The 27,005-nt window shown below is 43.0% G+C and overlaps 2 protein-coding genes across 5 annotated transcripts in view; one reads left to right on the forward strand and one right to left on the reverse strand.

The window, feature by feature from the left end:
• Positions 1 to 27,005, reverse strand: part of col18a1a (collagen type XVIII alpha 1 chain a) — a 91,407-nt gene that overhangs the window by 55,716 nt on the left and 8,686 nt on the right. The window lies entirely within an intron of this gene.
• Positions 1,311 to 26,981, forward strand: obsl1b (obscurin like cytoskeletal adaptor 1b). 3 transcript variants are annotated; one of them, XM_076013995.1, is made up of 25 exons: positions 1,311 to 2,012; positions 3,085 to 4,203; positions 5,293 to 5,562; positions 5,676 to 5,936; positions 6,097 to 6,408; positions 6,501 to 6,767; positions 6,941 to 7,216; positions 16,422 to 16,697; positions 16,818 to 17,090; positions 17,424 to 17,699; positions 17,785 to 18,060; positions 18,287 to 18,562; positions 18,645 to 18,920; positions 19,031 to 19,300; positions 19,408 to 19,674; positions 19,788 to 20,057; positions 20,564 to 20,830; positions 21,765 to 22,031; positions 22,629 to 22,741; positions 22,854 to 23,007; positions 23,641 to 23,802; positions 23,931 to 24,035; positions 24,183 to 24,449; positions 24,987 to 26,094; positions 26,130 to 26,981. In XM_076013995.1, the coding sequence occupies exons 2-24, from the start codon at positions 3,189 to 3,191 to the stop codon at positions 25,262 to 25,264; spliced, it is 6,474 nt and encodes a 2,157-aa protein (XP_075870110.1). In that variant the 5' UTR covers positions 1,311 to 2,012; positions 3,085 to 3,188; the 3' UTR covers positions 25,265 to 26,094; positions 26,130 to 26,981. The 3 variants fall into 3 exon arrangements, with proteins under 3 accessions (XP_075870110.1, XP_075870111.1, XP_075870109.1); XM_076013996.1 differs by lacking the exons at positions 1,311 to 2,012; positions 3,085 to 4,203; positions 5,293 to 5,562; ... (2 more) ...; positions 6,501 to 6,767; positions 6,941 to 7,216 and adding exons at positions 9,845 to 9,928; positions 12,410 to 12,682; positions 13,557 to 13,841; ... (1 more) ...; positions 14,746 to 15,021; positions 15,123 to 15,398; XM_076013994.1 differs by lacking the exons at positions 1,311 to 2,012; positions 3,085 to 4,203; positions 5,293 to 5,562; ... (2 more) ...; positions 6,501 to 6,767; positions 6,941 to 7,216 and adding exons at positions 10,032 to 12,013; positions 12,410 to 12,682; positions 13,557 to 13,841; ... (1 more) ...; positions 14,746 to 15,021; positions 15,123 to 15,398.

Here is a 27,005-nt window from a genome sequence, read left to right on the forward strand (position 1 = left end):
GGCTTCCAGGTTTTCATTGTTAATTTGTTTGTCCAGGTTGGACATGTGACCATTAGGACTCAGGTGATCCAAATCTCAGTGAGTGATTCACAGACGATCCAGTCAGTGGGAATGATTCCGGGTTGAAAATGTCATTACTTAAAAATACAATTGTACATTTTCAGCCCTGTGTGTGGATGGAACCCCTGACTGCTGAGCATTCTGATGGGACAAACTCTTCCTTCACACATGGTTACTCTGGTATAATGCAGCATTAAAGTGCTCACGATTAATAAATTCAAACATACGTTAGGCGTCAGGTGTCCTTTCCCATTGGCAGTGAGTGTGTTTAGACAAGATAACAACCTTGTGAGTTGTTACTCAGGTTGTCCAGGCACAGAATGTTTTATAAGCGGCTCCAGAGTTGGGAGTCGTATCGTGTTTCTTCTGACAGCTGAAATCAGGGTGGAGTGAGAGCAGAGCCATGGAGCCACTAAACAGCTGAGAGAACAGCGCCGTCCCTGCCGAGATCAGGTCTCATAATCGCACACAGCAGCTTCACACATTGAAGGTCCAGGCCCACGTGCTGCCCACTGTCCCCGGTCAATCCAGGCACAAAGCAGAGCCAAGCGGCTCCATGAAAACAGAAATAAATAAAATGTTCACGCAGCTGCTTGAAGGTCACTTTCTGCACCTTACGTACAGTACGCATTAGAAAGACATGAACGGTTTACTGAAGAACAGCAGCTTTGTACAAGCGAGACCGTAAGGATACGACACCAGGGGGGTTTAACATGTCAGGCTTTAACTCAAAAGCATCAAGTATTTACAAGGACGTTCAAGTGTTCAGCACTTAGCACATGATGTAAATTGAAAAGTTGACCAAGCACAACATGGAGAAACCAGACGGCAAGAGGACAAAGGAAATAGATAATTTAATGACAGTAAAATGTGCGGACTGAACACGAATGATGATTCCTGGGCACTGTGTTTAAAAATGAAGCAAAAATAAAACTCTGCCAAAAAAAAAAAGCAGAACACCCAAATAACAAACCACTATTAAAAAAGGGTTCACACACACACACACACACACACACACACACACACACACACACACACACACACACACACACACACACTTTAATGCTCATTTAATATTTTGTGAACTTATTTTATTGCATTATTCCTATTTCAGCGAAAGGGTGTAAAATAAACACTTACAACAACATAGCTCCATTCGCTGCGGCATTAGTAATATTGTTTATGTATGGACATTTCTGTTATAATGTAATCCTAATATAGCTATTTTTTCTTCTATCTATCACACACTTAGATCGAGTATCCTTTATTATGGGGATGTCTATTTAGATTAACGGGTAGCTATATGTTATATTCAATATGCAAATATCTATTTATATATCTATGCACACTGTGTATTTGTACACTTTAGAAGGTGACAGGATATATAAATATGAAGGTTTTAAATGAGAAAAAAAATGAAGTAAAATATTTATACATTTTTTAAGGCAGCTTGAAGTTTTGTGTAAACCACGCCTGATGCAAAGGCTCGAAGTAAGCAGTAAGCAGTGGCCTGCGCTGGCCACCTGAACTATCTTTAGTCCCTGCTGGCAAGTGAATGGAAGTGCCTGACTTATCTCCACTGCTGTCATCGAGGCAGCTCGTATTTTTAGGGGACAGCAGCAGCTGCAAAAGCATTTAATGGTATTCCACGAACAATGACACTCGGGGTGTCTACGGTCTGAACGGCGGAGATTGGGGGAACACTCCGAAGCTGTCAAACGAGACGCTGGTGTGGACACCGAAGTTTGTTTCCTACCTTTCTACAGGACAAGCGTCTGTTAGGTTGTGCCGGAGCGAAAGCGGCGACATTTGAGGAGAGCATGTGGCCAAGTCTGGAGCCAACTGATGACATTGCTCAGCCTTCTGGAGACGAGCGGCTCTGCTTCTTACCTCCGAGAGAGACTGCGAGTGCGGAATGTATGTTGACGGCCGTTCCCCGCGACTGAAGCGAGGTAGGTCATGTGAGGGGTACGCAACACAACTTCACAAGGGGCAAAGGTCATTCCAATTAAATCAGACAAGTAAACAGAGGGGCTAATCTCCTCCCTTTAAACCTCCTGTGGGAAAAACCAAGACACTTTCCACACAATATCAAAACTATGTTGACAAAATGTTTTGCACATTTCAAATTCATTTTCAAGCACTTGCATGATTAAAGTGAGTGGGTATTAATAGCAAATGAGGTCTTCGATAGTTGTGAACATTTCTTGTTGACTACCATTTACTTGAGGCTTCATGTATTCAAATATTTTATTCAATACATTTTTGTACGCCGTTTAGACTGGAACAACGCAAGAGCAACCGTTCTTTTGTGAAATGATTTTTATTTGACAGAATTCGAAAATGTCTTGCCATTTTGTTGATTATGAAAATATTGTACACACCAACACTGCACATTGCTGTGTACTGGATTGTTGACAGTAACATTGGACAGTTAATAAACTTCAAAGATACTTTACTTCGAACGTGCATTCTGACTTTCTGGCATTTGAGGGAAAAAAAGTCTGTTTTAGAACTATTTTAAAGTTATTAATAAAAACTGAAAACTGGTTACTGAAGCTAATAAAAAAAAAAAAAAGTTTCAATAGTGACACAAATGTGTTTGGGAAGGAGATTTTCAAAGACAATTTCTGGAGCTGCCAACAAAGGGCACAACAGAGGCTCTCCACATTTTGACCACTAGGTCTCTTGGGTCTGTGGACAGGGATTTCAACCAGTGTTTGTGTGAGCACGCGTGTTTCTGAACCTTCTTTGTGATACCTGACACACGCTCCCTCACAGCTCTTTATTTAGGACATACTATATTAAGCACTTTCCCATTGAAATACAGCACCAGCTGTACTGGCTATGTGTTGTGACTGCTGTTGCAACAGAGCTAGGCTAACCCCTACGGTCCTTGCATTCTGAAAACAAATACCTATCGTCTATTATATTATGGCCTGTAAACTGTCAAATTGAAATGCTGATATCCGGTAGAGGCAAACAGGTTGTTATTGAAGTAATTGTTAATCTTGTTTGTTTCAGAAATTTGCCGTGCAGAAGTTGGACTGCGTCACCCCGGTGAATAACAGCAGCTTAATACTTTCCTGGACCGCTGAAGGTAAAGTTGGGCTCACAAAGGCATCACAATGGATGTGTTCGGTGGTGCCCCACGTTTTCTTGCCTATCCACGACCTGTGATAGTACAAAGTGGAACCGATGCAGTCCTCAAGTGCCAGATTGGTGGCGATCCCAGGCCTGCGGTCATTTGGGAGCGGAACAATGAAAAGATTGACCCGCAGGGACGATACAGGGTCTTCGAGGATGGAAATGTTTACAATCTTATAATCGCAGCCGTTACCATTGAAGACAGCGGCCAGTACATATGCAAAGCAAAGAACAGCATTGGGGAAACTTATGCAGCAGCCACGCTGAAGGTGGAAGGCGAGGCTCAAGAAATGGAAGTACGAGAGGAAAACAAGGCACGATTCCTCATCAAGCCCCTGTCCACTCGCGTTGGCCGGGGGGATGACGCCGTCTTCTCGTGTAAACTCTGGGGAAACCCACGACCGGAGGTCGTCTGGGAAAAGGACGGCAGAAAACTCCATGAGATATTTGAAAGTACCCATTTTAGCGTGGGCTACCAGGACGGTGGATGGTTTCAGCTCAAAATCTTTAAGACTCGTGCCCCGGATGGTGGGGTATATACATGTAAAGCCAGGAATGAATTTGGAGAAGCATTAGCAGGGGCTGTATTGCTTGTGGATGCAGGCCCGGGACATGAAGAAGAGGGGAATCGTAACGGCTACACAAATGGCCACTGGAAAGCCCACCAGGCAAAACAAAGGAGTGGAAGACAAGTGCCAAATAGGCAAAGAGATGACACCTTGTCTAAGTCTACCAAGGTGAAAATGTTTGCGGTGACTGAGGGCAAACATGCCAAATTCCGCTGCTTTGTAACTGGGAAACCCAAACCAGAAATAATCTGGAGGAAAGATGGAAAGCTGATATTGTCTGGAAGGCGTTACCTGCTGTATGAAGACAGAGAAGGTTACTTCACACTGAAGGTTTTGTACTGTAAACAAAAGGATAATGGAGTTTATGTCTGCGCTGCATCCAACACGGCCGGACAAACCCTCAGTGCCGTCCACCTCTCCGTAAAAGGTAAGTCTTCTTCAGACTGTGCTGCATCTTGCACTTAGTGTTTGGGGGTGTTGTTTTGCTTCTGGATCAGATTTCAATTCCTTTAGTGCTGGGATGATGTCAGGAAGATATAAGAAGAAGTTCTCCAAGTTCATTTATTCTGGGACAGCCAAAGAAGAGAAAAATAAAATGTTTCTGAATGTATATTTTCATAATTTGTCAACTTCCCAGTTGTCATTTAAATATGTGATGCTGCACATTGTTCTTTATAGACATCATTTTAAATGCAAAACTATATATGATTAAGATATTCAGTCTGTTGAATTCATCAGCATGTAAAGTCATAATGTCCCCGATATAATTCTTATTCTTAAAAATTATAGGATGTTTAAAATTGATTTGATTGAGTATTTAATCTAATGATATCTAAGTAGGTAAAGTTAGTTAGCTTGAGGAAGGAATTCAACAGCAAATTGCTGTCTGCAAAGTCACTTAGTTAGTCAAAGTCTACCGGGAGTCCATGTGGATCACATTACTCACATGTCGGAGCGAGAGGAAAACTCATGGCACCAACAGAAAGCACTGGATCAGCCAGAGGAATATAGCTCTGATTATGATCAAAATAGAGCATTTAATGGGAGATGCTCGTGCATTCTACCAGTTGTGTGTGTTAAACTGGATTTGTTTAAATATTTTGTGGGAAAATGTTTGATCATTTCAAACAGACAACCTCATGCGGAACACATTCTTGTCTGTACCACTGGCTAGTACCGCCTGGTGTCAGGTTCGAGCAGTTCCTTTCCTATCTAACACCTGGACGTGTTAACGACTGTTCCATTCCTCAAATGAATGAGCCACTTGTCTCATAATTTAGTTTATCTTGTTTGCTTTCATTAGAACAAAGTGCCGAAGTGTATTTTACGTTACGGCGTCTGCTGCAGGGAGTCAGACGAGGACAGTCTCGTCTTGCACAGGGTGGATTTCATGAAGAATTTATGCAGACTGAACTAACATTTGTTCACTTGAATACCTTTGGCTGGATTTGTGTTCCTGAGAGGCTCCTGCTGTTTTAATCAAAGGTGTGGTGTTCTGGCTTTTTACCGGCTCTAGAACCACCAATACGGTTCAAGCAGCCTCTCATTGATCTAGAAGTCTGGGAGCGAGATCTGGCAATTCTAGAGTGTGAAGTTCCAGAGGACTCTGTTCCCATCACATGGTATCTGGAGGACAGACGACTGCAGCCAGGGGCCAAATATGGAATGGAGGAGTGGGGAACAAAAAGGCGACTAACTATCCGTGACATCGGAATTGATGACGATGGGATTTACCTGTGTGAGATGCCAGATGGTGGGAGAAGCATTGCAGAGGTAGCTGTGAAAGGTAAAACATACGTAAGACTAAATTTCAAAAAAATGAATAAGTGATCATACTATAGTAAGATCAACTATTACATTTTCATTGTCATTCATTTTAACCACTCACATCCGCTGCAGGGACAATTGTGAGGAAGCTTCCAAGAAAGGTGGATGTACTGGAAGGGGAAAACGCTGCCTTCTGTGTTGAAGTAGAAAAGGAGGAAATGGACATACATTGGTATAAAGATGGCATCGAGTTGCGTGAAACCCACCAGACCATCCTCAAATCCTTTGGTCGAACACACATCCTGGTTTTTGTCAATACGATGCCGCAAGACTCTGGCCTTGTTACTTTCCTTGTTGGCAGAACAAAGACTTCCTCTCAGCTAAGAGTGAAAGGTAAGGAGTATTACTGTGCATCTGCACATTGCAAGATTCACATGAGATTGAACTGTAACATTTTACATCAGATGTTATAAATAGTTGCTTTTGAAAATGTATTTCTAGTTGTCAAAAATGCTTGATGCATTAATTGAAATGCACTTAATTTTTTTTTCAGCTGCCAGACACTGTCCTCCCAGTTGTCCAGTGGCTGTTCAGATCAACACAGAGCGAGCTAATGCAGCTCTTCTTTCGTGGGTTCCTGCCCAGGACTCACGTAAGAATCCTCCATCTGGATACGTGCTTGAACGACAGGAAGTGGGCACCGGTTCGCAGGAGTGGTTGCAGTGCTTGACCACAGACTCAGCGACCTCTGTTGAGATTCTGGGCGACAGCGTGCCATGTGAAGCTGACTACAGGTTCCGGATTTGCAGTGTAAATAAGTACGGGAAGAGCAACAACGTAGAATTCCCTCGAGCAGTGCACTTAGGTATGGGTACTTTTTTTTTCTCTTCTTTTTGTTTGAACCAAATAAGTCCCTGACTGGGGAGATTCTCATCATGAAATTATTTTCTTTTCCAGTTCCAGTTGCAAGAATACAAGCCCCCTTACAGGATGCCTTGGTGCCAGAAGGGCAAGATGCATTGTTTTCCATTGAGCTCTCTGCTTCCGTTATTGGTACTTGGTTCTTAAATGGTAATCAGCTTCAGGAGGACGAACGCTACTCCATGCGTCGATCAAGAGCACACCAGTCCCTTCGTATTCGTGGAGTCCGTGATACAGATAATGGAGCTGAGATAACGTTTATTGCCTATGGCATTCGGGATTCTGCAGCGCTGTACATTCAAGGTATGTATTTATTTTGGACGGATATTACCTTGATGATCAGTTTCTGGGTATTAATTGGAAATGAGTAGTTAAATTGTGCAAAAAGCGATTTGCATAATAGACTAACAGTCTATTGATGGAGAGACACGCGATGAACATGATGACAATGTTTGTTTTTGTGTACACATTTGCAGCACCTCTAGTCAAGTTTTCACCACTGTCAGAAATGGACCGAAACAAATTTGTAGAAATCGGGAACCCTATTGTGCTCTACTGTGAGCTGTCCGATCCCGCAGCTGCAGTGAACTGGTACAAGAATGGGGTAGAATTGAAAACAGTGGAGGGTCTTCACATCCAATCAGAGGGCACCATGCGAAGAATTGTCATCCAGTCTGCAGAGTTCACACATTCAGGAGTATACTGCTGCGATGCCATTGATGATGTCATCAGGTTTAATGTGGAAGTAGAGGGTGAGTTGGGCTTCTCATGATATTGATGTCTATCATAGAGACTAACCATCTTGATTGCTGTTTACTTTACCTCCTCTGACATATTACAAAAACAACTTTACACACCGATAAAATCATTCCCAATGTTCATAGCTCCCCCTGTGAGGTTTTCAGCACTTCCAGAGGCTGAAAGGAACAAATCTATCCAAAGTGGCCATCCCATTATTTTAAATTGTGAGCTCTCAGATCCATCCGCTCAGGTGCACTGGTATAAAGATGGGTCAAAACTCCTTTCACAAACTGGGGTAGATATTCTCACTGATGGTTTGGCAAGAAAGATGACTATCCAGTCAGCAGAATCTTTCCACTCTGGCCAATACTGCTGCAAGACAAAGGGTGACTCCATCACGTTCAATGTGGACATCAAAGGTGACCAGTTTTGCTTTGAACAATGTGACACATTAACAGGCTATTCCTTAGCAAAGCAATTAACTCGAATCAGACTTCTTCCTTTTGTTCTGTTGCAATTCCTCCTCACACGCACAGCTTTGGCGTCATCTTTTTCCCAGACTGCACTGTAGCATGTTTGCAATTTACTGTCAGCAGACTGTCAAGTAATCTTGAGGACTGGCATGTCGTTGAACTGAGGTTGACATTAAATCTTAACGTATCTGTAGCTCCACCAGTGACATTCTCAGCAATTCCTGAAGCAATGAGGACCAAGTCGGTCGAGGCTGGCTCTCCTATTGTACTCCAGTGTGTGGTATCAGAACCTGAGGCCCACGTTTGCTGGTGCAAGGAGGAAATGCAGCTCATTTCAAACTCTGGCTTACGAATCCACTCTGAGGGCAACACAAGAACATTAGTGATTCAGTTGGCAGAAGCGTCCCATGGTGGTGTTTACCGATGTACCACACAGGATGACACCGTGGAGTTTCAAGTGGAGATCAAAGGTGACTTTTAAATTTCTACCGAGTGCGTTGATACCGTAACCCCTGCCCCTCTTTTAATAAGCCACTAATGATCTTTGCTTCTTCTGTATGTACTTTATAGAACTTTTTGTTTCCAGGTAAACTGCCTAAAATGTTTAATGCATTAGGCAGTTCTTATTTCTAATCTTGTGTCTTCTTGACTTGAAAAGAAAATCTCCAAACCGCTTACTTTTTCATTTATGCAAGGCATCGTCTTCTTTTATGTGTATTTTATTAGCTTTTCTTAATTTTTACTGCTAGCAAAACCAGCTTCACCCTGCTCTGAAGTAGAGGGAACAAAGTCAATTGAAGTGGGGAAACCTTTGGCGCTGGACTGTGAGGCTGCAGATGCCACTGTGCCAGTCTGCTGGCATAAAGATGGTGAAAAGCTGCCCCCACAGAATGAATGCCATACACAGAGTGATGGCAAGTTGAGGAGACTCACTGTCCAGTCTGCTGAGCTCTTGCATTTAGGGAGATACAGCTGTGAAGCTTCTGATGACACTAACCACTTCACTGTGGATCCCAAAGGTGACTGATGTCAATTTGTTGAGTTGCTAATGCAGCTTTCTAGAGAATAGACGCAATTAACGCACACAAATGCATCTTTGTTTGTCTGTGTTGTTCTGTGTGAAAATGTAACAGTTTCTTAAATTCATTTCAAAGAAATTTTCTTTAACATTTTTTAAAAAAAACTGTATTTTATCCTTTAATTGTGTCTTCTACAGTTTCTTCATATGTCAGATTAGTAAGCTATAAGTGAAAGCTTAATTTTTGAAATAGCATGTTAAAACTACTTGTTAAGACCGACATTAAAATATGAATCATCATCTTTAGCGTCGACGTTGCCGGTATCAACCTCACTGGAGGTTGTGATGACTCGGTCACTTGAAGCGACGTCAGCAGCCGAAGCAACACATGAAAGTGCAGACCCTGCTCTCCAGGTGTCACAGCAAACGGATCAAGAAATTGGTACTAGTACAGATCCAGAGTTTGAATTGGGATGCATCAGGAAGGACCTTGTCATTGAACCAACACATCCTTCAAATTCTGGAATTTACTATTGTGCAACAGCAGATGATGTCGCCCAATTAATAGTGAAAAATCAAGGTGATATATTTATAAGGTTATTTTTCATTCATCTTTTAACCTATGACCATGACTTTATGCAGATTTTAGCGTGCAAAGCTAATACTTTAACTGCATCTCTTGATATTACCAATTGTAAGTCTCTTTTTTTTCTATTGAAAAAAGCAACAGGGCAATGTACACTGAACTTTTTTCCCCCCAATGCTTGTCTGTAGTACCCTGTCCAACGACATATCAATTTTATCCTGAAGTTGAGAAGATTGAGTCTGCTGAAGTACACAGCCCAATTGTTCGGCAGTTTGAGATTTCAGATCCCATTGCCAAAGCCTGTTGGCACAAGGATGGAACCCAGATCTACCCAAAAAGGGCGGGCGCCTGTGAGTCACAGCCCAGCAGCCCAGCCGTGCCCTTTAAGTCTTGTGATTTGTCGAATGATGAGGGATTCGGCTGTGAAACATTTGACGCGCAGTTAAGAGTGGACGTGAAAGGTGGTGCTCCATGTTGTTTGCCCACAGTTTAACATCAAGCATTTCAGTTGATGAACACAGAAGAAGCTTTCATCCGGCTCACTGTTTTCTTTTTGGCTTTGTCCGAACAGCAGAGCGTTGTCACTATGGTCATGAGATTGGTGAGATGGCTGATGCATCTGCCCAATGCACTGTGGATGTCAAAGGTGACTTGATATATTTCAACATCAGCCATCCATGTTAACCCCACCATAAACTGTACCGACCACTAACAATAGTGGTGTATTCTTCCATCATCATCTGAGTCATCTCTTTCTTTTCTTTTATATATCTGCTTTTTGTGATATCAAATCTTTCACTTTATTTTTCTACAGTTTTTGGCTTATTTAAGCATATCCATCCAGTAGTTGCCCACTTGCTCTTCATACTAACTTAAATGTTTTGTTTGTCAATTAATTCTTCATTTTAACAGCTGTCTTTGCCGATAACAAGCTACTCATGCCTCTTGAAACCCATCTTATGTCTTATCACCAGATGTTCTCATTACATCGCTGTCAAAACCGCTCACTGTTGCAATGACAACAAACTCTTGCTTAAAGAGAAGAATATTAGAATATATTGTCACGTAATGTGGCAGTGTACAGGATCATGACTTAAAAGTCTTACGAGATAGCTGGAAGCTGGAAGTATGTGAGCACAATATTAGACCAAACCTGGTCGATCTTCTTGTTTGTCTTTGCAATGAATAGTCCCATAACGCCATGCTAACCCTCAGTGATGTAAAATTCTGATATGACAAGAACGTGTTGAGACCATCAACCACTGAAAACCTTTCTCTGTGTACATCACAATGCTTATAGCAACATCGCCAAGGCTCTGTTCTGACCAAGAGAAGAACTCCAATGAAGAAGTTGACTCTCCCATTGAAGTTGACTCCATGTCCTCAAAATGCATTTACAACAACTGTGTTGGCAAGAGAGGAGAAGTGATGAATGAAGAACAGTCCTGGCTCATGCAAAACTCACAGCCAGCGTCTGATTTCATGACTGACAGGATTACAACCAAATGGCGAGATATCATCAATCCACAGGAAAAAAATGATGTTTCCACAAATTCTGTCAAGCCAAAATTAATGCAACTTGACATACCATCTCCCACTCAACAAGGCGGAGAATTTGAAGGTGAGGAATTCCTTTACTATATCCAACCTGCAAAGGCCCCATCCGAAGAACTTCATAATTCCCTGAAGACTGATGTCCAGAATGATCTTGGTAACTTTCTACAAAGTGCTTCTGTTAAATCCGATGAATCATCTCTGATAACCCCCACTGTTCAGTCAGGAGCTCTACAACGCCTACTAAAGTTACCAGATGTTTCGTCAGTGCTTGGTAATCCCTCACAGAGGCCATCTGCCCAGTCGCCGGACTACACTGGACATTCTCCTGTCTCAGCATCAAAGTTGGACAAACTGCACACATTAAAAACTGTGCAGTTGAGTGAAACTGTGAAATCCCCAATCAAAGCGACTTTCCAGTCGGAGGGGTCCTGGAAACCTTGTTATGCTGGCAATACACCATCAGATGGGCTCCCAGCATCGGAGCATTCAGCCGTGCTCCACTCAGAGGGTACTCCAACATCCTCACACAAAGTCTCTGGCCAATCCCGGACTTCCTCACACACTGATAGTGTCCAAACAGAAGTGCCTTTTGAATCCTTAAGGATGGACGTTGTAAACTTGGATGAGTTTTGCAGCCTTGCAGAGATATGTGATGTCCGGTCAGTGAAGGATCTTCAACATTTACAAGATAAAAGTATCAAGTCAGATGGACACTGTGACCCTTTACACACTACAAAGGACCAACAAGAAGATGTCTTCAGTTCACCATACACATCAGCTGTCCAGTCAAAAGAGTATGGTTACTTATCCAACGCCCCATCCAGTCATACAATGAAATCGTGTGCTTCTAAAATGGCACAGACCGTCCAAACAGAGGATAATGTCGACCTGCAACCGCCAGTGATGGATGACCTAATTGAAACAAGAGAAGCAATGTCTTGCGATTCAAATGTACCTTGTCAGTCACCGAAAGCCAAAGCAGAGTGTCAACAAACTACTAAGGCCATCGAAAACCACCAAGACTGCACAGTGGAGCCTACCCGAAAATCGCCTACCCAGTTTGCAGAGTCTTACAGTGCCAAGCAGGCATCAACTGGCAACTCAGAAGAGATCTATTTATCTTGTGGCAGTCACTGGAGTGATAGTGTCACTGCAAATAAGGTGGCTGTTGAAGGTGATTTGATGGCTAGCATTATAAAAGTAAAGAGGAAAAAGGGCGCATTGTTATTATTTTGTAATTTGAAGTGATTGCTTTTAGCAGTTCTTCAAATTTTAATTATGAATTTGAGTATGTTACTAAAACATCTTTAGTAATGAATGTACAGCTTTGAACATAGGTGGTCCCTGAGTCCTAGGTGGAATGCAGTTACCTATTCTAACCAAAGACACTTCTTTTTTTTAACAAAGTACATAGATCTATCTTTTATTATGACTTTCTCTTAACTGTAGCTTTATCAGCATGACTAATCTATTTGTAATTTTGTTTTTGTTAATCTTGAAGAGTATTTTTTTTTGTTTTAGTCCTTTAATAGTAACACATTTCTCTTCATGTTACCTCAAACGTCTCCAGCTCCGCCAGTGAGAATTACACTTTGTGAATCGGATGGGAACAAGTCTGTTGAAGTTGGTGAACCCGTTGTGCTGCAATGTCAAGTATCAGATCCCAATGCTGAGGTTTCTTGGTACAAGGATGGCATAGAACTACATGAAGCAGCTAAGCAAGAAATGCTGGCACAGGGTTCCATAAGACAACTGACCTTTCAGTCGGCTCAGCTGTCTCATGCAGGAATTTACAGCTGCAAGACAACAGACGATGCAGCGCAGTTTCATTTGGAGGTTAAAGGTGACAAAAGCCATTTTTATCCTCTGCTTTGCAAAGAGACATATGGCCTCTGACACGGTTGACACGTCAGTCAAGAAAAATTGCCTTCGATATCTTCAGAAATTTGAATTACATACCAGATTAGATAATAGAAAGGTAATCTGATGTAGTTTCATGAGCTACTTAAGTCCCAACCTCATGCTCAAAAGCAGGAAGAGGAAAAGCAAAATATATATATACATTTACAAACAGAAGCTAGCCGAGTTCTTAAAACTTTAAAACATAGGAGCCTTTACACACCAGATGAGTAATGAATACATGACGCAAAAATACGAAGCTTACGCCTCATTATATGAGGAGTTAAAAAGTTAATAACGTATATTAGGATGTTGGCGGGACAATTCAAGACTCTTAACGACAATTACACCTTATCTTAGAGGACAGATCAACAGCCGGCAAAACAGGCAACTGATCACTGATCGCAAGACGGCTGCAACATACCAAAATTCTTTGCCAATTCATGCCACTTGCTACACGTCCCCTTTAGAAAGGTTGTACATTATGCAAGTTCACATCTTCTATTTTTTGAGAAATGAGAGAGAAAAACAGGCATAGACAAAGTTCTTTCATTACATGTGACAACGTTGGCTTAGCATTATTTTATTCCCCCCACATTTCAGAAATTAGTAGGGCGAAGTTCCTAAAATGCTGAATGTGTCAATCGGTTCAGTTCTTTTTCGCTCACTAGCTTTGTGGCAGTAAATATATAGTTTGATGTAAGCCCCAATCAGTGCTGCAAATGATTGAAAGGATTGTTTTATACACAGCGGCCAAATTTGCTGCTGAAATCCCTGAAACTGACTGACAATTTGAAATTTGACATTTGATCCTGTAGCTCCACTTGTGAAGTTTTCAGCTTTATCTGAGGCTGAGGCTGACCAGAGACTGACTGTCACGGCAGAACCCCTGATCACTCTACAGCGAGAGCTGTCAGACTCCTCCACCGGACAAGTCAGTTGGTACAAGGACGGGACAAAGGCGCTCCGGCAGAGTGAAGTAGACCTGCGGTCAGAAGGAACTCTTCAGAGTCTAGTTGTTCCGTCAGCAGAACAGGCTGACAGCAGCTTTTACCGATGTGAGTCAAAGGATGATGACATCCAGTTTGCAGTGGAAGTAAAAGGTGATTTTAAGTTACTTCGCTGCACTTTCCTGCATGGCCAACTAATCATAAAGCAGCTGGTGAAGAACCACTTGTTTGACGTTTTAGTCCAATTTCCGTAATCCCTTCTACCGCTGAATTTAAACAAAAGTCAGAGTTGCAGTAAAGCCGCAGATGTTTTGGTTACTCATGATAGAAGTGAGATAATGTATAACATCTTTCAATGGCACTTGCTTGTGTGCGTTTTCTATGTGTGTCCTTGTATTTCCTGTCCTGGTTTTGTTGTTTGTCAATACAAACTGTTCTAACTTTCTTGCTCTTTTATCCACTCACAAATGTTTGTTTGACTTTTGTACTTGTAAACTATTTTTTGTGTCTCTTCAGCAATGTTTCTTTTGTTGTTGTATTTAAATTCTCGCGACCAGAAACACATCTCGACGAACATGAGTTTAACTAAGGTGGTCTCTTTACCTGGCATCTTAAACCTTTAGTGCAACCTGTGACCTCCCCAGACCTTCAGGATGCTCAAAGGAACAAGTGCATCCAAGAATGCTCGCCCCTCATTCCCAGTTGTGAACTCTCTCATGACCATTCTGCTCATGATGACTGGTACAAAGATGGACTGAAAATCCAGTCACTAACCAATGTGGAAGTACAGACAAACAGTCCGGAAAGGGCACTAGTCATCCCCTCAGCTGAAACCTCCCATGGTACCTATCAATGTTTAACATCAGAAGACACCGTCACTTTTAAAGAGGACGCTACAGGTGATCTTGACACTTTGAGTCTCTTCATCATACAATGTCCATCATTTTTTGTTTGGCTGATACAAGTAGGATCTGTTTTGAATCTTGTACATCGTGTAACGATCTGGGTAGCCTGTCGACATCTCTTATAGAAAATCTTTGTCGTTTCCTTCTCTTAGGCCGATCGCCACAGATCATGCCAATTCCTCAATCAGAAAAGTACAAGATGATCACTGTTGGTTGTCCAATTATCCTTCAGTGTGAGGCGTCAGACAATTCTGCCCAGGTTTCCTGGTTTAAAGATGAGGTGGAGCTTTACTGCAAAACGGGCCTTGACATGAAAAGAAATGGCACCCTGAGAAAATTAATTGTTCAGTCAGCAAAGGTCTCGGACTCTGGTGTCTACAGCTGTCGGCTCATTGACGATGTTGTGACATTCCATGTGGACGTCGAAGGTGATTTTCTTACAAATAACGTTTAAACGAAGAGCACATTTTGTAAATGAAAGAAAGCACATTCCCCTAAAACTGTACTGAAATGTTCACACATCCCCCAGCTACCCCTGTCAAGTTTACACCACTGCATGAAGTGACAAGAAACCAAGTTGTTGAAGCAGGCTGCCCAATTGAGCTGCAGTGCGAAGTGTCAGAACCCAGTGCCCAAGTCTACTGGCACAAGGACGGAGAGGTGCTCCTTGCGAAGCGAGAATATGAATTCCAAACACAAGAGAAGCTGAGAGCATTGCTCATTAAATCAGCACAAGTCAAACACTCTGGCGTGTACAGCTGTGCGGCAGCAGAAGACAACATAGATTTCAAGGTGGATGTTGCAGGTGATATTTTTGAGCTTTGTCAGAGTCACTGACATCTTTTTAAAAAAATCTTAGCTTCTGGCTATCTTCTCTAACTTCTAAAAGTTATGATTAAACTTGTACATGTGCATAATTTTGTTACAGCTTCACTTACTTGATTAATTGATCAAGAATAATGAAACGTTCTGAGATCATTTCCAAGGACTTTTGTGGGGGGGAAAGCAACAACAGGCGTGACAAAGTCATTCTTGCTCCACATGAAGTTTTTGCTTGTGCATGTGGCAAATAATCCACTTTACTCGCTAAGCGCGATAAGAAGTTGAAACACCATGTGGTTCCTTTTCATTGAACTGAAATTCCTATAGCACTGGTTTGATTCTCAGCTGTTCCAGAGGGTGAAAGAAGCAAGTTTAACGAAGCAGGCAGTCCTGTCAAACTGCACTGTAAGCTCCCAGGGCCTACAGACCAGAGCTGCTGCTATGTGGACGGGATGTCAGGCTTGCCAAAACCTGGAACACACACTGATTCTGGGATCAGTGAGAGGAAACGAGTGTCTTCTTGCTCTGAAGGACACTGCTGTAAAACTGATTCAGATTTCAACGATTTCAGTGTGAAGGGGAAAGGTGACACCACTAGCACTTTTGGCAAAATGTTGTCACAATATCATTTACCTCCATGACCTCTAATATAATAATAAAAGGAACCAAGAAGACATGATCATCCTCACTTTCATCATAGCTAATTTGTATTCAAGTCCAAATACCATGAAACATACCCAGGACTACGGTTTAACACTCATTCTGTGCATTTAAGACCAGACTAATGCATACTTTGATGAATCCTATGGTTTTGGGTCACCACGTTTCATCTGTGCAGTGCTTTTTTTTTTTTTTTTTAAGTGAAATAACACCCAGTCTTTCCAGTCTGCTGCCATAACAGCTTCAGAACAGCATGTTCAGCGCAAGCTGTAACCGCAGTCTCTGCATGCATGTACAAAGAATTATTGCAACGTTAGAGTAAACAGTCACTTTTTGTTTTCCACAGTGCCACCGCTAACATTTGCCCACATCCCAGAGGAGGATCTGTTCACCAGTGTTGTGGAAAAGGAGGAGCTCGTCCTTTCTTGTGACGTGTCAAGGCCTGACGGAGCTGTTCAGTGGTACAAAGATGGCACTGAGATACATACGAATCCTGACAATACAATTCAAGCGGAGGGCAGTAAAAGGAAAGTGACGATACATTCAGCTAAGCTGTCTGACACTGGCACGTACACATGCCGAGCAGGAGACAATGTTCTGATTTTCAAGGTTAACATACGAGGTAAAAAGGCAATCCTAAAATCTAATTTAAAAATATATATATACATATATTCTACCTTTCAGATAATTATTAAAGACACAATTTAAGACCCGTCTTAATTTAATCTTCTTTATTCTAAAGAACCACCCGTGATGATAATACATCCCAAGGAAGATGTCCATCTTGAGCGTCACGTCCCTGAAGAGATTATTCTGAGCTGCGAATTGTCTCGGTCCAATGGAGCCGTCACCTGGTACAAAGATGGGAAAAAGCTTCAAGAGAGCAAGAACATCAGACTCAAGACCGAAGGCCCTTATCGCCGACTCAAGATTCTTCTTAGTAGACTCGAAGATTCTGGAGAATACGTCTGTGATACTGCAGATGATTCAAAGTTCTTTCACCTGAACATCACAGGTAAAATCCGGGGATGACAAAGTCCACGCATGGTCACTGTACACCCGAAAGTAGAACTTAACAGGAACATTAAGTGTGGATGAACAAAATTGCTGGGATGCAGAAACATGAGAAATAATGAATGGAATGGAAACAATTTGGATGAAGTCAAAAACAGCCCCAACAATAAAAAATATCTACATTGGGTGAAAGACAAAGTTCTGAGACTCCAAATGATGATCTAACAAGCACTTTGTGCAAAGTGATCTAATGTTATGAATTGGCTAAAAGCTGTGATACAAGTTAAAACAAAAAGGACCATGGTAAAGACTAATTGGCAATGTCTCCTTCCAGAACCACCAGTGCGGATCATATCCCCAAGTCAGCCTCAAATGGAACTCTGCCAGCAAACCTCAGAAAGGATGGTACTGAGCTGTGAGATCTCACGGCCGAATGCACAAGTGCGCTGGTATCGGGACGGACTGGAGGTTGAGGAGAATGACAACCTCATTCTGGAGGTGGACGGAGTTTATAGAAGACTTATAATACCTGAAACTACTGTCAAAGATTCTGCCGAATATGTTTGTGACACAGCTGACGACTCCATGACATTCTTTGTAAATATAGCAGGTAAAACAGAAGTCAAAGGGGGTAAAAGTGAGTAAAATAAGTTGCATGTGAGGGGTTTCTAACAAATATTTTTGTTTACATGCAGAGCCTCCTGTTCGCTTTGTGCGTCCAAGAAAAATGGCTTCAAGAGTTGAGAAGGTTGTTGGAGAAGCACTGGTTTTGGACTGCGAGGTGTCAAGGTCAAATGCTGAAGTCACCTGGAAAAAGAATGGGGAGGAAGCAGTAGACTCAAGAAATATTACGATCTTGGAGGATGGCGTCATGCGGCAGTTAACTGTTCACTCGCTAAGATTGGAAGATGCTGGACAATATGTTTGTGACGCAAAGGATGATGTCATGGATTTCCTTGTAACAGTGCACGGTAGGTCTCTCACTTACTCCAAGATATAAAACTCCAAACTTCAAGTTCTGCTATTTTACACCCATGCTTTAGTTTCACGCTTGGGCCTGAGACACGAAGAACACAAGAATTTAGACCAGGTCATAATGTCATTAACCTCCAAAATAATACATCTTTACTAACGATTAAACAAATGGGGTCATTTTTCTCACCCATTAGATATTATGTTCTTTTTGTCCATTTTCAGAGTTGCCCGTGAACATTCTGGGAAAAACTGATGCAAAATCAGAAAAACAATTCTTAGTTTCCGATGACATTATTCTGGTGTGTGAGCTATCGAGGCCCAATGCCCCAGTCAGATGGTACAAAGATAATCAGTTAATTGATGACTCAGAGCATTACTGTAGTGAGGAACAAGGTGTTTTCCGATCACTGGTTGTCCTAAATGCTGGGCTTGAAGATTCAGGAGAGTATACCTGTGATGCAGTGGATGATAAAATGGTCTTCCATATCTCGGTCAAAGGTAATCTTGTTGTCAAGCAATGTCAACATATGGATTTCCCCATCCCTTGGATGGCTAATAATCATTGATCTTTTCTGTTCAGAGCCTCCGGTACAGATAATTGGGAACTCGGGCCACACAGAACATCATATGCTGGTTGCTGGAGATGATCTTATTCTGGAGTGTGAGGTGTCTCGTCCAAATGCCACCGTTCAGTGGTTATGCAATGGCAAGATCCTGAAACCAGACACTCGGGTACAAATTGACAGCTATGACGTCGTGAGGAAGCTGGTACTCACTGAGCTTCAGCCCTCAGACTCTGGAAAATACATTTGTGATGCCATTGATGACAAACTCGTAACAGTTGTTGAGGTCCAAGGTAAGTTTGAAATTACTCTTAAACTGGAACTGCTGCCAAACATTTCTAGGCTTGTTACGTAATTTAAGATGAAATAACAGACTTTTAAAAGAAGTGTATATTTATTGTAGAGCCACCAGTCAAGTTTGTGAATAAAGGAGCAGGTAATAACATCTCAGCCTACGAAAATGAGAGCGTTACGCTGTGCGCCGTTGTGAATCAAGAGAGGGCAAATGTTCGGTGGCTGAAAGATGGCCAACTACTGAACGAGGACAACGTTCACATTTCCAGTGAGGGTAATACCCACAGGCTCACCATTAATCCCCTGCAGCTGTCAGATTCTGGAGAATATGTCTGTGATGCAAACACAGATGAAATGTATTTCAGTCTTTCAGTCAAAGGTAAGAATTTGGCACTCTTTGGTGACCTCAAATTCAAAGAAATAATTTCCTCCCTTCGCTGAGTAGACATCTTATTTCAATCGCATTTTATATATTCAACTAATTAGAAATGTTGGTGAAGTTTATCAAGCCACTGGAGAACGCCCCGTGCTTAAAGGGCAGCAGTCTTGTGTTACGATGTGAAGTCAACAAACCCAAAGGAGATGTCCAGTGGCTGAAGGATGGCAAAGACATCCAACCAAGCCGTAGGCACACAATACGGGCACAAGGTCGAGAGAGAAGCTTTACCATCCACCAACTAGTGGAAGAGGATTCTGGCGAGTACGCTTGTGAATCCACTTCAGACAGGACCTCAGCTACTGTCACTGTGGAAAGTAAGTCCATTCAGAGGGAGGTCAGCAAAAAAAAAAAAAAAAGAGTAATTCTGATAAGGATTGCATATCTTTAGAGGATGATGGGTCTAATGAGCTAAATGCCTTGCCTACAGCTCCCCGGGTGGTCGAATTCATAGCGGAGCTCCGCAATATCACAGTCTGTGAGGGAGAAGACGCCGTCTTTAAGTGTGTGGTTTCTCCCGAGGACACGCACTTGGCGTGGCGTTTAAATGGCAAGCAAGTAGCTCGAAAGGAGCGCGCTGTCATTTCAAGCAACGGATTGTGCCACATGCTCTGCATCCACAACTGCATGGTTTCAGATAGCGGCAGAGTGACAGCTGATGCGGAGGGGCTGCTATCAGAGGCAGAGCTCCAGGTTCAAGGTGAGTTGTGGCGCCACCCAATCAGCTCTATAATTATACTGTTTCCGTGAATCTCAAAGTCAGAACACATAACGGCATTTAATGTTCAAAACCCCTCGGATCTCTTTGGTCATTACCACCACGTTTTCAATTCAGAGCTATTTTCTGTTGCAGGTGTGACGGTACACATCGATGCAAACAGTTTTGAATGACTATGTGTCATTAGTGTGTAGCTGTAAAAAAATAAAAATAAAGACAAGTTTCTAATGTTGGTCAGTCACTTTTGATGGCCTGCACTTAGCAGCTTGTCCCGTTTCTACTGGGGCCAAGAGAGAACAGAGCTCTTTGCCTACTGTATGAAATTTCAATGTAACTAGGAATAACAAAATGTTTTTTGTTTTTTTTTTTTGGTTCTTGTGGCTGTTAATTGAGCAGAATTAAAAAAAAAAAAAAAAACAATAGAAGCGAGTCATTTCAGACATATTAACTTTCTTGACAACACTGTAATTCTTTGAATGTAATTTTAGAGCAACATGTGCTATTCACCAAGAAAATGGCGCCGGTGGTAGCGGAGGAGTACAGTCAGGCAACGTTAGAGGTGGAGGTGGGCCTGGAATCAGGGGAGGTTCAGTGGATGAGGCAAGGAGTGCTCATCCACCCTGGAGCCAAGTACACACTCAAACACCAGGGCTTCAAACACAGTCTCACTGTCCACAAACTGGCCGCATCCGACCGAGGCACCTACAGCTGCGAAACCCTCCACGACCGCACACAAGCCCAACTCACTGTGGAACGTGAGTGTGCACGTGTTCTCACTATGCACTGCGTTTGCTTTGTTTACCACAGTTGCCGACGTCTCCGCCTCCCATTCCCCCCCTCTGCATTCCCTCTCGTACTCCTCCCACTTCTTCTTTATTGAAAACGATCAATTCGCAGAGTAATCCGAGTAACTGAGGTCCCACTGTGCCACTTGTAGTGGAACATGACAGGAATCAACAGGTGACAGACTTTGGCCCCAGTCGACTTTCAGTGGTTGAGGAAAGATGCCTCGTGACATTTCATTTTTCAATGAATTTAAAGCCTGGAATGTAAGCAAAACTGAGCAAACGTGTCACACTACAGAGCTGTCTCTGGTCGGGATTAAGATGCACTTGTGCTTGTTTTTCTTTGTGCATGGTACTAATGTGCCTCAGGCGTCGGATCTCGTGGCCACAGAGTGAATTAAAGGCTGTTCTTTCAACACTGGAGTGGATGGGCAGGGGCAGAGTCAGGACCTCAAGCTGCTGTTGGCACCTCCTATGAATTTGGATCTCCTCTCATTGCATCTAAATTTACACCCTGGCCTTCAAAACTGAGGTTGTTGTCATCAGGTCTCCAAAATAAACACTCCTTTTTTTTTTTCCATCTGGAATTTTTGTCTCAGTTAGAATAAGTGAAAAATGTTGGCACGTCCAAAGCCGGCTTTTGTGTAAAGCCCCACACTCAAATAACTACCATAGCAGCTTGTCAATCTGTGCTAGCTAGTCTTGTTTAACTACACACCGCCGTGCATCAACAGCCTCAGAGCCTATCCAGAAACCAGAAAACACCTGGACAACTGTCTGTCAAGAAAACACGGCTACATATTGCAAACTGTGACAGTGTTTTTGTTATTATTATTATTATTATTATTATTATTATTATTATTAATATTATTATCGTTATTTGAAATTATATTTCTTTTCACAGCCAGAAAAATTACAATCAAGAGAGGACTGACCGACATTAAAACCACAGAGAGAGAGACTGCGTCACTTGAAGTGGAGCTCTCCCATCCCCACGTCACAGGCAACTGGATGAGAAATGGAATCCAGCTCAAGGCCACAAATCATTTTCGCATGAGTGCCAAAGGGAAAGTTCACAGCCTCACCATCACCAACCTGTCGCTGGAGGACACGGGCACCTTCACCTTCTGTGTGGAGGGCTTGAAGACGTCTGCCAGGCTGGTGGTGAAGGGTACGTCGCTTCAAAGACCTTGACAATGATTCTGACAATGCACGTCGTCTCTTTAGTAACTTCGCAGCTCACAAACAACACTCCAGTACGACCGAAACGACACTTAACCACGCCGATGCGCGCTGTGAGCTCACTGTCGAGGCTAAGTCGGGTCCGGTCGGAGTCGGCCGCATGCCAGCCAGTGTTGGCTTGATAATAGAATAAAGTGACAGCTCCGCTACTGTTATCCAGGCTCATATGACAAACACAAAATAGCCTTGCATTAGGCGGTGAGAGGCGGCAGCTTTGTTTGCTCTTTTCTGTCATGTGCTAGTTTAACCTGACTCTGTAAAATAATCCTGTCTATGCCAGGTCACTCAGTACGCATCAATCCCCCTGAGCCACGGGTTAAAATGTTGGGAATGACAACAGGATGAAAATGTCAGGGCAGTAAATTAGTCTGTATTGGAGTCTACACTGGCTGAAACATAAAGAGTAGTGTACGTTTGAATTTGTGTTCAGACTTTTTTTTTTGTCTATTTTATCTTTTGTTGTTGTTCATATTATCCTGTTTTGTTTTGTTTTGTATTAACTTGTACTTGTTCTTTGTTTTTGTAGAACCCCCCGTGACCATTGTCAGGAAAATGGAGGACCAAAGGTTCCCAGACGGGGCACTGATCTCAATAGAGTGTGAACTGTCGAGACATAACGTTGATGTGAAGTGGTTGAAGGTAAGCACATGATTTTGTTGGTCATTATTATTACTACGGTTTATCCCTTGAACAAATGCTATAGTTTGCACTTTGAAATTCCACTTAACTTGCTGTCTCCATTATACTTCAGAATGGGGTTGAAGTAAAGCCGAGCAAGGAGCTGCGCATTTACGGCATGGGCCGAAAACGCTTTCTTCAGCTCATGAAGTGTCAAGTCCAAGACTCTGGGACTTACACCTGCGACGCTGGAGACGCTGCTACATCATGCAACGTGGACGTTTATGGTAAAGTTTGCTTGCTTTTCATTGAAGAAAGAAAACACAACAACAACAAACAAACAAACAGCAGCCTTCAGCATCAAGTCAGTGTGTTTGGTAGAAACAGCGATAGTATCATGCTTGTGCCAAATACAGACTTCAACCGCACGGCTATTTAAGAAATCAAGACAACAACAAAAAATTGTTGTGGCCAAACCAATGCACCGAAACAACCATCAACAAGTTCTAAAATGAAAAGCCCGTTCTGTCAAATCATGTGTAAGCTGAATCCAAAATAATTTAATAGTTTCTGTCATTATAATCGTACTTACCAAATTTAATAGCCGTTTTGCCTTTTCGCTTCTTCCTTTCGTGGCCAACTTCTGCCAACGACTGAAGGGAAAGCACGACAAAAAAATAAATAAATAAATTTGGAATTCACGACCACTAGGGGGTGATAACTAAACATTATAAACTGTATGTCCCATCACCTTTAGGGAAATAAATAACGTGCGTTTGGGGGATGATGCCGCAATCACGGTAAATCCATCTGCGTCGACGCTAACAGCGGCTATGCTAGCTGCTGCTAGCTTAGCTTTTCAAAAGAAGGAGGCTCGGTGGTGTCGTTGGGGGCCCACGGAGGTTAAACTGTGTCTGCAGAGCGTGAGCTGCTGGTCGTGCAGGCCCTTGAGGACGTGGACATCCAGGAGGACCAGAACGCCGTGTTTGTCTGCGAGCTCTCGGTGGAGGACGTGCCGGGGGAGTGGTACCGGAACGGGGAGAAGGTCCGGCCAACCAGCTCCGTCAAGATCCGACAGGAAGGTCACTCACTCACTCGCTCACCCACTCACCCACTCGTTGAAGTGACCCCGAACAAATAATGCCAGGAGACCGTAAGCAGGATTTCCTGGTGAGAATGTTAAACATTTTTCATTTTCCATTCCTGTCAGGGACCAAACATTTTCTTCTCATGTGCAATGCGCGACCAGAGGACTCGGGGGAGATCAAGTTTGTTGCCAAGCACGTTGACTCCGTGGCTCACCTGGCTGTCCAAGGTGTTACACTTGTGGTGTGCAACGTTTCTTACGTCTCATGTTAAGTACAGAATCAAATCTCTCTCTCTCTCTCTCTCTCTCTCTCTCTCTCTCTCTCTCTCTCTCTCTCTCTCTCTCTCTCTCTCTCTCTCTCTCGCACTCCTCCAGTGCTGCCGGTCAGCATCGTCAAGCCGCTGCAGGACAAGACCGCGGTGGAGAAGAGTCGAGTGATGCTGGACTGCACCGTGTCCAACCCCCGCTGCAGCATCCGCTGGTACAAAGGCTGCACCGTCATTTTGCCGTCCGAGCGCTTCGAGATCTGCAGCGAAGGCTGCTACCGCAAGCTCAACATCGGACAGGTGGCGCTGTCGGACGCCGGCACGTACAGCGTCCAGGTGGGGGAGTACACCTGCTCCGCTAACCTCACGGTGGAAGGTAAGAGACAGACGACAACAACAACAACAACAACAAACAACAAAATCAATGCGTTTGGTTACCAAATCATCGATTGTCTTACAATGATTTCTCCACTCTTGCGACGTTTAAAATCTTATTGCACAGCTGGTGGTTAAATAATTAGATTTTAGTGGTCTGTGCAAGTATACGTACAAGGTCCATCATAGTATGTTGTTGCGTCACAATGCATGGTTTGTATCATTTAATGACGATTGCGTTTCAAAAGCGAGGCAAACCGTGGGATCGTTGGGACAATAACTGGAATATAGCTCCATCTACTGGCAAAGAGAAGCAAGTACTTCTCATTCCAATGCCACAAGCCCAAGCCCCAAGCAATGTTTCTATTTTTACTCTAGTTTAAAATAGTATCTATTTAAACAGAAAAAACAAGTTAAAAAAAGATGAACAGAACACAATTTTATCAATTTTATTTCATTTTATTTTTTAAATAATTCACTTTGGCCATCATCCACTGCAGTTGAAGGGTTGTTTGATATCTGTTCTCTCCCGGAGCAGCCCAGTCTCTGACGGTGGTCAGGGAGCTGGAGGACGTGGAGGTTTCTGCTCCCGACGACGCCTGCTTTCAATGTGAGCTTTCGGCCCCTGTGTCCATGTCGCCCGTGTGGAGTTTGAATGGAGAAGCCCTGCAGCCCAGCCCTGAGGTTCTATTGGAGAAGACGGGTGCCGTCCACAGGATGACCCTGAGACAGACGTCCTCAGACAGGGCTGGAGAGGTGGAGTTCACCTGTGGGAAGGCCAAGAGCAAAGCTCAGCTGCGGGTGCAAAGCCACTGAGTCACCCTGGTGTGGGAGTTTTTACCAGACAAATGATCTTGAACGTGGACACATTTTCTTTCTTGCTTTCTTTCTTCTTTTTTTTTTTTTCGTTAACCCTGGCATGGAGTTGTGGAAATGCCTGGAATATGTAGCAGAAGTGAGATCCACCAGAGACCAGAAGGATGGCTTGTTATGACGAGGCTGACAATTAATATTGCTGCACCAGTGCAACACGTAGTGCATAAACTGATATTTCACCTGTTTACTGTGATACTCACCACTTTCTAAAAACAGCAGCATTTTATTAACATAGCGTTAGCATCTGGACACCTGGATGTCACCACAAGAGCAGGAGGGAGATATGTTCTAACTTCAGTGCTTTCCCATGTGGTCATTAATTTTCCACTATCTGTGAAAGTCAAGTCCAGCAGCTGCGTGGATCACAAAATGCCTCCACAGCCAGAATCCACACAGTGCTGAGTAGTAAATGGGTGAAATATCTGGCCAGGTGAAAGAGCTGACCTGTGGTGCAATTTCAAACATAACCACTAGGTGGAGGCCAACTCAAAGTCTTGAGGAGCGGCGTGTGCGGTGGCCCTCTTGCACTGGTTCAAAGGCAATAAATGGTGTTTTAATGGATAGAAAAGACATCTTTATATTTAAAAAAAATATATATAAAAAAATCCCCCAGAAAACACTCGAAGCTAAAAACAATATTTCATTCTTCCCTTGACCTGAATCGGAGTCAACGCGATGCATGATTTGGCCCCGCAGCTTCGGCACACAGGAAATGTCTTGGCTCCTGGAGCCCTCTCAGGTGTTAATGGTTTCACTCTGTGTGCAGGCGTGTAGGTCGTCAGTGCAGAGAAGATATGACAAGGAGTGTGAGAGAGGAATCTATTTCGAGCTTTATTATGTCGCCTCTGGATGGAGGAGCATTAGGTTCAGCGATCCAGTGGAGGCGGTGGAGGAGCTGCTGCAGAATCTCCAGGTTCATTTTAAAGGCCAACGTGCAGCGAAGGAACTAAATGAAGGCATTTCCTGTCACCCCTTGACTTCATTGACTGTATTTATAACTACCTAGACGTTTACTTTGAAAGACGAGCACAATGTATGACGCAGGTTCAGGTAACAGCTGTTATGATTGAAGTAGACGTCCAAATTGCTCCCCCGCCCCCTCCGTATCAACGTCTTGCATAGGACACAGGATTTAGAGTTGAAGCTTTCGAAATGCAACTGTTGCATCCAGGCCTAGCAGGTGCACACAAATCCGCCTAAATGTGATGAAATTATTCTGAAAATTCTCAAAATTTGAATTCTTGGAAATTGGTGCTTAGAGAGGAAATAAAGGGGCGGGGACTATTTCTGTTGCACAGACGCCCTCATTTTCTGGCCCTTCCCTTTTCAACAAATGTAAACCAATATGCTCACACAAACATATCAACACTGAATATTATGTCTATAAATATGGTTTAAACAGGGTTGTGATGGCTTTCCGTGCAGTTTTGCTGCATTTGAAAACCTGCATCACGGTTACGATGTGTCATAGTCAACGTGTGGAAAGTGGTTTTATTTATCGCAGCAACAACAACAAAAAAATCTTTGCCGTTTGTTTATTTGTCTGTAAATAATGTCTGACTGCGTGTACGTGTTTTGACGTTAACTGTGCTTTGACATGTGAGCCAAATGTGTTTTTGTGACAATAAATGTGTTTGAACAGACGACGGAACAGAGACTTCAGGAGCAGCGTCGTCGTTCC

Source organism: Nelusetta ayraudi, unplaced genomic scaffold (genome assembly GCF_046127955.1).
Source record: "Nelusetta ayraudi isolate G7.1 ecotype Tasmania unplaced genomic scaffold, CSIRO-AGI_Nayr_v1 ptg000163l, whole genome shotgun sequence".
Lineage (NCBI taxonomy): Eukaryota > Metazoa > Chordata > Actinopteri > Tetraodontiformes > Monacanthidae > Nelusetta > Nelusetta ayraudi.

Coding starts and splice junctions, on each gene's coding strand:
- obsl1b (XM_076013994.1), top strand. CDS start 10,573: ATGCTTATAGCAACATCGCCAAGGCTCTGTTCTGACCAAGAGAAGAAC. Junction 15,022..15,122: donor ATTCCATGTGGACGTCGAAG/GTGATTTTCTTA, acceptor CACATCCCCCAG/CTACCCCTGTCAAGTTTACA. Junction 23,803..23,930: donor CGTCAAGATCCGACAGGAAG/GTCACTCACTCA, acceptor CATTCCTGTCAG/GGACCAAACATTTTCTTCTC.